The 12,734-nt window shown below is 41.2% G+C and overlaps 1 protein-coding gene across 1 annotated transcript; it reads right to left on the bottom strand.

Moving 5' to 3' along the window:
- Positions 1–70: 70 nt before the first annotated feature.
- On the bottom strand, positions 71–1,946 carry LOC109417586 (uncharacterized). The gene is made up of 5 exons (XM_019691652.4): positions 1,432–1,946; positions 1,148–1,360; positions 955–1,080; positions 764–874; positions 71–700 (listed from the first exon to the last, which is right to left on the bottom strand). Exons 1-5 carry the CDS (start codon positions 1,542–1,544, stop codon positions 223–225), a joined length of 1,041 nt encoding a protein of 346 aa, XP_019547197.2. The 5' UTR covers positions 1,545–1,946; the 3' UTR covers positions 71–222.
- Positions 1,947–12,734: the final 10,788 nt, after the last annotated feature.

The raw sequence follows: 12,734 nt of genomic DNA, 5'->3' as shown, positions 1-12,734 counted from the left end.
AGTGGATTTATATTTTTCGGACGTTTTATGCAGCTAAATTAAAATAAAATTTAATTTTGTGTTATGACATTTATTATAAGTGCTATGGATTCTATTTGTCACATGATACTGAATAATGTGTTCCGGAAGACTAACTTTAATCTTTGGCATTTCAACAATATCTTTGGATCACCCATTTATCAAGTCAACAATTGTGTTGCACACCGTTCACCAATCTCTAATCTAATACACCTTACATTTCCCCTTCAGTTTGCGAACGAAGTCTTGAACTATTTCTACATTTCTCCCAACAATCTGGGAACAAATCCATATTGCAAACTGTCCGGAAGCTATCAAAACAGTATTGAAACCAACGCGAAACAAATCGAACTTGAGTAGCACTTCATGAATACAAAGTATCACAAATAGCACAAAACGGCTTCTCCATTTCATCCCAAAATAAAGCCTGTCCGCAGAACCCTGATGACCATCTTTACTCCAATAGTTGCCATACCCGGGAGAACCCACGACCCTTCCCGCACAGTAAGTCAGCGCATTGTAGTCCAGAAGCACGTTGAAACACCACAATCCGCCCAGAAGCAAACGGTAAGCTTCTTCGCACTTTTCCGTCCGCTGCTCAAATGCAGGCTCCAGGAAGTCCTGCCGAAGTCTGTCCATGCGTGCGCGCGACTGCTCTAACGAGTCCGCGCATAGGTTGAACCTGAAATACAGGAAATTATTAACGATAGAACTGAAAGGAGCTTACTTCCACAGATGATCGTACCGGTCTTCCATTCCGAGTAGATAGCCAAGAACTCGCCAAAAATGACACATTGCGTCCAGGTCTGCCGGGTCGTTCTGAGCTCCCAACCTCGATGGATCCAGTATCGCGAAGCTGATGGTAAGCAATATGTTTGTAGTTGTTCTTTGCTCTTCGAATCGAAAACACATCGTGTTTAAATGTATCATAATTACCCAACAAAAGCAAACTGCGTGATCGCCATATCCCGCTGAGATATGATGACGCCATAGTTTCTAGCCGCTGCACGCCTCTGAATGGTGGAATGAACTTGACGCACGTGATTCAGCGACTTCCAAGAGCTGCAAAAATCAGCTCAAATGATAACAGCCGACGCGGAAGTTATGCTAGAACAGATTAAATACTAACCTACTTTGAGACGTCGTTAGGTCATCGCAGTACCAGTTGACGGTGTGTCGGAAAGCTCCCAGATAGCGACGGGCTGCGATTCGGAACGATGGCTTACCCCCCGTCGAGAACACCAAGGCGTTCAGGATCGATGGCACTGATAACACGGTCAATAGTCCGCAGATCGTTCCATAGTAGATGGCAGCGAAGTTTTGCCGGAAGTACCGCTGAGCTCTGGAACGAATTTCAAAGGAAATGCTTTTCGTTGCAGGTATTTCTACATTGGAACACGTGCTCAGACGAACCGTTTGAACTTTTGTTCACTGAACCAGGTGGGAATCGTGACGCCGTTCAAGTTATCCTGCAATGGTGTCAGTTCACCAATAGTGAAGAGATTTTCAACGTATTCCGAGTGCATCGTTCTCGCGTGGTGGCTCTTTCGGTACTGACCGGTTAAGCACGTGTCGATGCAATTTACTAGAGCAATGACTGCAAAACAGCAGTTTGTTTATTGTTAGGACAGTATGTAAAGTGATAACAATCGCTCTATTGGGCGGAAGTTGCGGCAATGGAATTTTCCGCCATGGCTCTACTTTTGCCAAGATATTCATCTCAGATTATTATGGACCTAACATAAACTTGATCATATGTTTACTCACTTGTGCACAATCGACCCATTTTTTAGCTATACGTCAGTGCAGTGGAAATAGGAATTTATTTTACAACAAAGAATAAGGCTGTCTATGGCTAACGAGCACTGAGCTGTATTGGCCGATCGTAGTTATTGCTAGGGTAATTTAGTTAATAGTGGACCCCTTAGTAGCTGAAATTTGCTTAGATCAGTGAAATGTTATGATCTTCTTCTTCTTCTTCTTGGCGAAACGTCCCCAATGGCACAAAGCGTGCTTCTCAGCACAGTGTTCTATGAGTACTTCCACAGGTTTTAACTGGTAGCTTTCTCTGTCAATGGCTATTTTGCATCGTATGGATACGCATATACTCTATATAATATAATTACTATTTACCTTCAGTCATAAGCACCCATGGTGGTGCAGACGGCCGAATTGAAATCTATTCTAGGCGATTGCTCGCCATCACCCTGACCTGTGGCCAGGTCAAATTTCTGTCGACTTCTTTTATTTCCTTATTGAGGCTGCGCCGCCATGAGCCTCGTGGGCTGCACTATGGGGAAAGTGGTGGCCAAAAATCGAAAAATTTACTCGCTTTGAATGACGTGTATTATATACCATTTGATAACTAGATAGTTCAAACCTAGATTCCCAAAATTTTAGCCCTCTGTGGTGGAAACTCATTGCGCCACAGATATCAGACTTAGAAAAATAGTGAAAATTGTAGAAAAAATGCATTTTACACAAATGCAATTTTCTCAGTGAAAAAATCGGTTTAATTTTGGAATTTAATCCACCGTTGGAAATATTATTGTCTAAGCTTTAAAATGGGTGTGTTGTTGGGGTTACACGAATAATTGAAATTAGTAAAAAATGGGTAATTATTGACAAAAACAACATTTTTTGCCTAAATTGGTCTATATCTAACAAGCAGGGTCGAGCAGTCTCAAGAGACCGCTTCCACAGTTTAGTTTGGAGTCCATACTATCTGCCGAACGCGAATCCAGCTGCGGATAGCTGCGGATGAGCGTCATTTTTACACAAGCTCGAACAATGTTTTTTTTTCTATTCTTTTTTTTGTTGATTGCGATTATTGATTATGCGAGCACATACAAAAAAAATCGAGCAAATTGAACAGTGCTTCAAAGGTGGAACTGTTAATTCTGGAGCTCGATTTGAATAGGTCCTATGTGCTTTTGTCGATTGAAAATTCGATCAGTTGGATTCGCTTATTATGGCGAAAACCGTTGAAATTGAACAAAGTACATACATACAGCAGAATCCTCACAAAACAGGCTTTTCGTTCCATCATTAAAAGTCTCCAAAATATCTTCCAGATGGCTACAATAACTAAAATAAACTAATCGAATTTTATATCGACAAAAGCACATACGACCTATTCAAATCGAGCTCCAGAATTGTCAAATTAAGTCTTAAAAATGTTACACTCTTAATTATTTTTATGTTAAAAATGGGTAAAAACTGACCGAAAATTGTCGTTCCATACATAAATTGTATCAACCCATCTGGACTGAAAAGCTTCTTTTGTACACGAAAATCTTGTTTATATTTTCAATACATATTTACCAACGGGGAAAGAAAACCCACATATTATATATTTATTTTACTAAAAAATACCTACTTGTATTTTAAAAGACGAGGACAACATTTTCAAATCATAAGATTGTTTTCAACTACAACGCTAGCAACGTGAATATCGCACAGTAGTTTAACAAACGAAAATAAATCTGAAAACAAATGTTTGTGGTAATATGGAACATAGGAGCATCGTGTTACCACAGACAAACAGACGTATCACTTGGATCAAAATACGATAAAAATCATCGTCACGAAAACATAATCGCCCAATGCTAATTACGTTAAAAAAGGGAAATGATGGGAACTGAGTAGAGTGAGACGTCTGTTTGTCTGTGGTGTTACTTTAGATCTAAAAAAATCTCAAATAGTTAATGCAACAAAAGCATTTGAATATATCAAGGCAAAATATAATTTCAATCTTGCTAAAGAAGAACGACTACAGTAGTCCGCTAAGTGCAACAATTTTGCAGTTATCGCACCGCTATCCGTCATAATGAAATGTCAGCAGCGATGCGATGTTTGTCTCATGGACTTTTGCTGCAATGCGATGTTTTTCAAATGCACTTTGGCTGCATTCTGCAGCAACTGACAGTTCTTTGACATCTGCCAGTTTTTGCAGTTATTGAATTTAATTCGTTAAGTGAAACGTAATCATGTTGCAGTTATCGAACGTCTACTGTACCTCAAAAGTTGAAGTACGCAACACAATATTTTTACAATGCATAGAAAAAGGCTCACGCAAAAAAAAAGATTTGAAAAATACAATAACGATTGGTGCGACGCTTATTCGGAACTTGGAAACGATGTTTGGCGGTAATGTGAACACTAGAGAAAAATTACATATAGACATAACGATTCGAATATGGCGAATTTGATCGGCCATGTTCTCAAAGATCGTGAAAGTGAATCTAAAATATTTACAACTACGAAAAATTTATATGGGATGATGTCACCTAAACAGAAAAATGAGTTGATATTGCTTGAGAATTTTAATTCTAGAGACAGTTAATTAATAAAATTGATGATGGAAATTTATCAATGAAAATTATGTTCTATTTAGCAGTTTATTCATTCCTGCAGTATAGAAATGGAAACAAGTCATCAAATTAGTTAATGATGTTGATATATCTTCAGTAAAATAATAGAAGCATATTAAAAAATTGTCCATTCGACGAGCTTAAACATATATTACAGAAGGGGGGGAGGGTGTCAGACATGTTAGAGGAGGCGCTCTTGGTAGATAAACAATTCTTTACCAAAATACCTGATTGATAAAACAATACTCTTATATAACATTAAAAATATGGAGGGGGGTCAGATTTGCCTCGAAGGGGGGGGGGGGTGCTTCCACCTTCACCTCTCCTAGTTTATCTCATGCATGGCAATCTTATTCTAGTTTTGATTTGCATTTCAACGGCCTTAAACATTAAAAACAAACGTTTAAGTTTATTGTTCAGGAATAAGTAGTTCCTTACTGGGTTAAATACTAGTTACACCTTCCAGATGTTATAAAAATACATAAATTTGACAAATGTTATGCTAATCTTACTAGAATACGTTCAAAAAATGTTTTTGGCCACCACTTTGTATGGAGCCGCCCCATAGTGGGCTGCCTCTGCTGCGATGTCCTGCAGGGTTCCAATCTAACGCTTGTTTGCAAGTTTCGTTCCCGTCCCTGCGTAGCGTGTGGCTGACCCACCTCCACTTCACTGCCGAATTTCTGTCGCTATCGCTTTTGATGACATCGACGTGGAGCTCCACGTTGGAGATCCAATGGTGAGGCCACCATGCACGAATTATATACAGTAGACGTTCGATAACTGCAACATGTTTACGTTTCACTTAGCGAATAAAATTCGATAACTGCAACGTCAGACAGGCGTCAACAACCCATCAATTGACGTTAAATGAATGCAAAATTAATTCAACTGTTCATTTGGGCTAACCTGGCGCACCGTTTTGACGGATAGCGGTGCGATAACTGCAAAATTGTTGCACTTACCGGACTTGCAGTTAAAAAGCATTGCAGTTAAACCGTTTGCACCGACCGAACGTCTACTGTACCGCTATTGGTAAAGACCTGCATCCGTTGAGTGTTCTTCGCTGATACAGTAGACGTTCGATAACTGCAACATGTTTACGTTTCACTTAGCGAATAAAATTCGATAACTGCAACGTCAGACAGGCGTCAACAACCCATCAATTGACGTTAAATGAATGCAAAATTAATTCAACTGTTCATTTGGGCTAACCTGGCGCACCGTTTTGAACGTCTACTGTACCAGTATCTCGTCGGTTACGATGAGGAACAGAGTAGCGGTGATATCATGGGCGAAGCTAGAGAGGGACCGCCAGATATATATTTTTTATTTCGAGTCATCTCAAAGATCATCAATAATTAAGAGTTCCAGAAAAATTATCTCAAGAAATAAACTACGCTAATAAGTGAGGATAAAAACCTTTTATCCATAATTATTAAATCTTTTTTGCTCGAAAACCACAAAAAAATTCACCAAGTATTTCTTAAAGAGAATCACCAAATAACAAGCTTGAATGGCTTCATTTTGGATGTTTATTCACGAAATACAAAAACATCATGCCAAATTTTCTAGATGTGCCGGAACCGGTTCCAGAAAAGAAAAAAAAGACTTTGAAGCCAAATGGCAGCTATAGAGTTAGTAGCACATAGTTCATGAATTTTCACTAGCATTCAATTCAAACAATTCAGGTATTTCTTCAGGAACTTTTCCTTCTCCCTCGTGAATTCTTCAATGGGCAGGGTTCCGATAGTGATTGTTATAGGGTTTGTTCCAAGAAATGCTTCAGGAATACCTCCCACGATTTCTTCAGACATTTTTACAGATAGTTCTGCAAGGATACATTGACTAATTCCTCCAGGATTTTTTCAATAGCTTCCTTTACTGGCTCCATCATGGATTGCTCCAGAGATTTTTTCAAGAATTCCTCTAGGGGTTTCACCAGACATTCCTCCGGGAATTTCTCCTGGAATTTCTTATTCCAACAGTGATTTTTCCAGTGGTTTTTTTTTGAGGATTCCTTCAGGAATTTCTCCAGGTATTCCCAAAGGAATGTCAGCACAGATCCTTTTAGGAATTTTTGCAAGATTATATCAGGGATTTCTCCATATATTTCTTCAAGAATTCCAGTAGAGATTACTCCAATAATTGGGTTTTTAAATTAGGAAAAATTTAATGATTTTTTATTTCTAAATGAAAGAGCACCTTTTTCTGAGCCGCTATGATTTTTTTCAGATTTTTAGAACTTTATTTTGGTATCTAAAATCAATTTCAAAGAGATTTTTTTAAATCACCTTTTGACAGCTGGGCAACTGCTTGACAGCTCCGCTCAGTACAAAATGCGACGAGGGGTGATTCGACAAATCGCTCCCATACAAATTTCAAATTGATTTTTAAATAGGTTCCCGGACACCAAAATTGGTGAAAATTTGGATTTCGGCTCAGTTTGGCATGCAGATTCAGAATATGGAATTATCTCAACACCACTAAAGAAGCCAATTCAATTTTGAATAATTCGAAGTATTTCAGCAGGAATATCTTCCAGAAACTCTTTCAGAAAATTTAACCAGAAATTGTTTTAAAATTAACCCAGGAGTTCATTAAAACATTGGACAAAACATTCTTTTGGGAGTCCATCCAATGATTCCAACAATAATTCGTTCAGAATTTATTGCAGACATGGGTTCTTTAATATATTTTTTCAAAGTATTCCTACAGAACTTCTCCCAAGAATTTGTAAAAGAAGCTTTCCTGGGATTCCTAAGGAATTCTTCATAGGATTGCTTCCGGGATTCCTCATGGAATTTCTTCAGGAATTCCTTCAAGTTTTCTTCCAAGAATTCCTTCAAGGATCCACCCGAGAATTTCTTCTGTGTTTCTTTCGGGAACAACTCCAGGGATTATTTTGAAAATTCCTCCAAAAAATTCCTCTTGAAATTTTTTCAAGAACTCCTCCAGGAATTAATTCAGTACTTCCTCCAGGGATTGTTTAGAGATTCCCTTAGGAATGCCTCTTGGAATTGCTTCCAAGATTCCTCCTGGGGTTTCTTGAGGAACGCCTGCAGGGATTTCTTCTGGAAGTGCTACAGGGATTCGTCAATGAATTCATCCACGAACTTTTCTTAGGATTCCTTAAGGATTTCTCCAAGAATTGCATCTATGATTTATTCAAGAATTCTTCCTGTGATTCCTCCAGGAATTCCTCAAATGATTCCTCCACGAATTTCTTCCAGAGTTTCTCAAGGAAATATTCCAGGGGTTCCTCTGAGAATTGTTGCAGGGATTCCTCTAAAACAATCCTCCAGGGATTCCTACAGAAATGTCTCTAGAGAATCCTTCAAAAATTCCTGCGGAAATTCATGCAAGAATTCTTCTCGAGATTTCTTCAGGAGCTTCTCTAGAGATTCCTCCGGGAATCCCAACAGGCACTCCTATAGGATATCCTCTAGGGATATTCCTCCAGGAGTTGTTCTAGGAAATCCTCCAGGGATGCCTCCAAGAATTTCTTCATGGCTTCACTCGGAAATTCTTGCTGTGATTGTTTCTGGAACTAGTTCTGGAACTAGTTCTGGAACAATTTTTTTTTTAATTCCTCCAAAGATTCCCCCAGGAACTCTTCTTAGGATTCCTTCAGCACAGAGTGCCTTCAGGAATTCCTTCTTGTATTCTTTAAGGAACTCCTCCAGGAAATAATTCAGTACTTCCTCCAGGAATTTTTTCAGGGACTCCTCCAAGAATTCTCACAGGAATTCCCCAGGAGTTTTTCCAGGAGTTTCTCCTAGGATTGCTTCAGGAATTCTTCCTGAGATTCCTCCAGGAGTTCATGCAGGTATTCCTCCTCCAAGGTCACCTCAAGGAGTTCCTCCAGAAATTTCCCCAGGAATTCATTCAGGGATTCCTTCAGGAAGAGAATCTAGGAATACCTTTATAAATTCTGTCAGCAATTCATACAGGGATTCCATCACAAATTCTTCCATGATTCTCTAGGAATAACTCCTGGATTTTTTTCCAGGGATTTCTCCAGGAATTCTACCAGATTTTTCTCCAGGAATTGCTGCAGCAATTCTTCCAGGACTTCTATCAGGATTTTTCCAGGGATTTCTCCAAGGATTCGCTCAGGGTTTCCTTCAAAAATTCCTGCGAGGATTTCTCCAGGAATTTCTCAAGAGGTTTTTTTTTTGAAATTCTTTAGAGATTTCTTCAGAAATTCTACCAGGAAATTCTTAGGGAATACTTTCAGGAATTTTTCAGGCATTCCTCCAGGTATTTCTCAGAAATTTCTACAGCGATTTCTTCAAGAATTGCTTCAGGGATTCCTCCAGAGATTTATCCACGAATTTCTCTCAGGATTCCTCCAGGGATTTCTCCACGAATTTCTCCAAGGATTCCGCCAGGAAATCCTCCAGAAATTCCTCCAAGAAATCCTCCGGAAATTCCTCTAAGGGTTCTTCCAGGAAATCCTCTACGGATTTCTTCAGAGATTCTTCCAGGAAATACCTTCACAAATTTTTCAGGCATTCCTCCAGAGATTCCTCCAGGAATATTTCAGGGATTCCTCTGGGGATTTTTCCACGAAATTCTCCAAGGATTCTCCCAGGGATTCCTTCAGGAATTCTTTCGAGAAATTCTTCAGGAAGTCTTTCAGAAATTCCTCTAGAAATTGCCCCAGGAATTCCTCAACGGATTTTCTCAGAAATAGAAAAATAATAAAAATAGAATTCTCCTCTAGATATGCCTTTAGAAATTCATCCAGTAATTCTTTCAAGAATTTCTATAGAGTTTCCCCCAGGAATTTCTTCAGGGATTCCTCCAGCAACTCCCACAGAAATACCTTTAGGAAATCCTCCAGGCATTCTTCCGGGGTTTTATCCAGGATTTTTTTTTTCAGGAACTCCTCTAGGAATTCCTCCAGGAATTTTTCCAGAAATTTCCCCTTGACGTCTGTGTGGCCCACAGGTAATACTGGCAGCACTGCTAATAGTGGCGGGCAATCCATGCGATGAAAGCTCGAAAGCGTAACGCACGCACACTTACTCGTAGGCCACCGTCGAGCAACAGCAAGCTCGAGCGACGGCACTTTCGTGTGCTAGCTGTTGTTGAGGTAAGACGTGTTTGGACATTACGGCGTGTGTTGGGTGATTCCTCCGACCTGGGACTGCACATTGGTGATCCTGCCAGGCTGCTGAATTACCAGCAGATCTTGATTAAATTCTGTAAACTATCAATAATGAGGAATCACCCAACACGTAACCGAAAAAACTATTTTTTTATCAATTACAACCGGGGGAAATAAATCAAAAGCCAAGGACAAGCAATTCGAGTCAGTGAAAAACAACATGGCCGCTGGATTGGTGTAGAGAGTGTAGCAAATTGGGAAAAAGTGATTGGTTATTTCCTCAATTGTGATTGCTTGATGCTGAGAAACGGGATTGTTTTTGAAATGTGACTGAGTTATTTAGGCGGAGGCAGAAAATTTAGATCGAGCATGGAGTGTAGTTACATTCTGACAACTTGGCCGTAGTGTCTATTTTCGAACAAGTCGCACAACAAATTTGTTGACCTACATTTCGCGCTGAATCATTTCAGTGCTGTGAATTTTTATCAACATCTTATTATTTTTGAAGTTACCATGGAGTCGAAATAAAATACTAGCGACTAGCGTTAATTTCATTCCTGCTGGAATTTGAAAGGTCTTGCTGTTAATGATAGCAATATCTAGCAAAAGGTAACGTCAACGATAGCGTTCACTGGAAGCGGATCGGGATGTCCGCGTAAGGTATGATCGGAAGCGGATCGGGATGTCCGCGTAAGGCATGAACGGAAGCGGATCGGGATGACCGCGTAAGGTATGATCGGAAGCGGATCGGGATGACCGCGTAAGGTATGCTCGGAAGCGGATCGGGATGACCGCGTAAGGTATGATCGGAAGCGGATCGGGATGACCGCGCTAGGTTTGCTTAGAAAAGGATCAGGATGATAGTTTGCTTGGAATCTTAAAACTGATAATTGTCCTTCGTGATTGGAAAACGTTAGAGCCAATACTAAATTGTGTTTCTGTTTATGTTCCAGAACACACTACTTCGAATCTAAACGAAAATGTCAAGTAACGGAAAGTACGTCCGTGCCCCCGAGTATCATTGTGATTCGGAAGATTCCAATGATTCGTACGGTGGATGGTTGCCTAGTGGACGAAGCATGAACGAGACCGACGCCAGCAGTAGCCCTTGTTCATTGGACACAAGCTTGGAGGACGCCTTCGGAAAACAGCCTGGTAATGAAGACATAGTGGAGAACGACGACCGCGCACAAGACGCAGGGAAAAGCATCAACGTCTTACGAAGCGAAAATCAAGAATACATGCGCAGGATGGATCAATTGAAGAGCACACTGGATAAGTTGGTTGAGGATATGGCCACAAGACAGCCTCTGGACAAACCCGAAACATCGTCACGCGAGGTAGATGAAAGTTGGACCGCCGGAGAAACTCTTGCTGGGCCGTCGACGAGCACCGGAGGCATTCGCTGGGAAAACATCCAACCTTTCCCAGACGATGTACCTGCAAATATGATGTGGGAGCAGTGGAATCGATTTATCGATCGCTTCGAAATCGCCGTTTCAATCTCCAACATTACCGATCCTGTCAAACGCTCACAGATACTGTTCCTATCTCTGGGGGAAAAGCTTCAAGGAATAGCGCGTGCCGCACGTCTTCGACCAAACCTACGGGAACCGAATTGCTACAAAACGTTCGTTAACAACATTGAGACTTACCTGCAGTCAATGGTCGATACTACTGCAGAACATGAAACGTTCTCCAATCTGAAGCAGGGTTCGGATGAACTGGCGATAACTTTCCATGCTCGCCTCCTGGAAAAAGTTCGGCTCTGCAGGTACAGTAGCGCGGACGAAGATCGGTTTGTCCGAATGCAGCTACTGAAGGGATTGCGGAATAGGGAGTTGGCTAAAACAGCTCGAACGTTCGGCTATGATACAAAGTTTATCGTGCAAGCTGCAACGTGCGAGGAGACATTTGTATCCGAAGCAGTCCAAGCCGGGCCTCCCGAAGCGTTCGTCGTGGCAAGGAATCAGCAGCGCCGCCAACCAACGACCGATAGGTTCCAGAGAAAGCGACGCTATGAAGGTACCGATGATAGAAGGGTCCAGCCGAAAAGGCAGCGTGAATCGGCCAGCAGCCGTGGATTTGGCCGTCGAGCTCGTTGTTCGAAATGTTATCGCCTCTATCATAAATTCGGATCATGTCCAGCATTCGATCGTAATTGCAAAGCCTGTGGTGAGCGTGGCCACTTCGCTGCAGCATGTCGCAAGAAGAGTGCCAACAGCTTGGACAACAATGACCAGCTTAAGCCGGATCTGCCGCCAGGATGGGACGACGAAGATGATAAGAAGGTAAATGGAGATTGAACTTCTTTCACTGATATTAAATGTACCACACGAATAAACCTGCGAAAGAAATAAACGAATGGATTAGTAGATAAAACAAACGGAGTTCATATCTATATTTAATTTTCAGGAAATTAATGCGCTCTCCATCACCGATGCACTCATTGATTGTCGAGTAGGGTCTTCTACACCGATTCTGTTCTTGATAGATTCTGGAGCGGACGTAAACATCATCGGTGGTGATGACTGGAAGCGGTTGAGGCAAGATTTTCGTACAGGACACGCAAAACTAGAACCAATCCAGTTGTCCAACAGCAATGACTTACGCTCGTATGCTTCAACTAAACCAATTTCAGTGAAATGCGGGTTCAGGGCTCAGCTTGAAGTAATTGGATGTACCAAGCCGTCCGTCGTAGCAGAATTCCTTGTCATTACCGAAGGACGCCGATCATTGCTTAGTCGAAGTACTGCAAGTGATATGAAATTATTGAAAATGGGTGCATCCGTCAACAGTTGTGAAGCATCGGAGCAGGCCCGAGTATTCCCGAAGGTACCCGGCGTTCTAGTAAAATTTAGTGTCGACAAATCCATACCACCAGTAAGGAATGCTTACTATAATGTACCAGCCGCCTTCAGGGAAAATGCAAGAAAAAGGCTTGAGGATATGGAGAAGCAAGGAATCATCGAACGAGTAACTACGGCACCTAACTGGATCAGCGGTATGTCGGCCGTCGCTAAAGGGAAGGACGACTTTCGTTTAGTCGTCAACATGAGGGCACCAAATCGAGCGATTAAACGGGAGTATTTCCGTTTGCCCCTCCTCGAGGAAATGAGGATCAAGCTTTTCGGTGCCAAATTTTTCTCAAAGCTCGATCTAACGAACGCTTTTTATCATTTGGAGCTCCACGAAGAATCACGGGACTTGACCACCTTCCTGTCCGA

The sequence above is a fragment of the Aedes albopictus genome, chromosome 2, assembly GCF_035046485.1.
Source record: "Aedes albopictus strain Foshan chromosome 2, AalbF5, whole genome shotgun sequence".
Taxonomy (NCBI): domain Eukaryota; kingdom Metazoa; phylum Arthropoda; class Insecta; order Diptera; family Culicidae; genus Aedes; species Aedes albopictus.
This window is presented reverse-complemented; position numbering and strand designations above follow the sequence as displayed.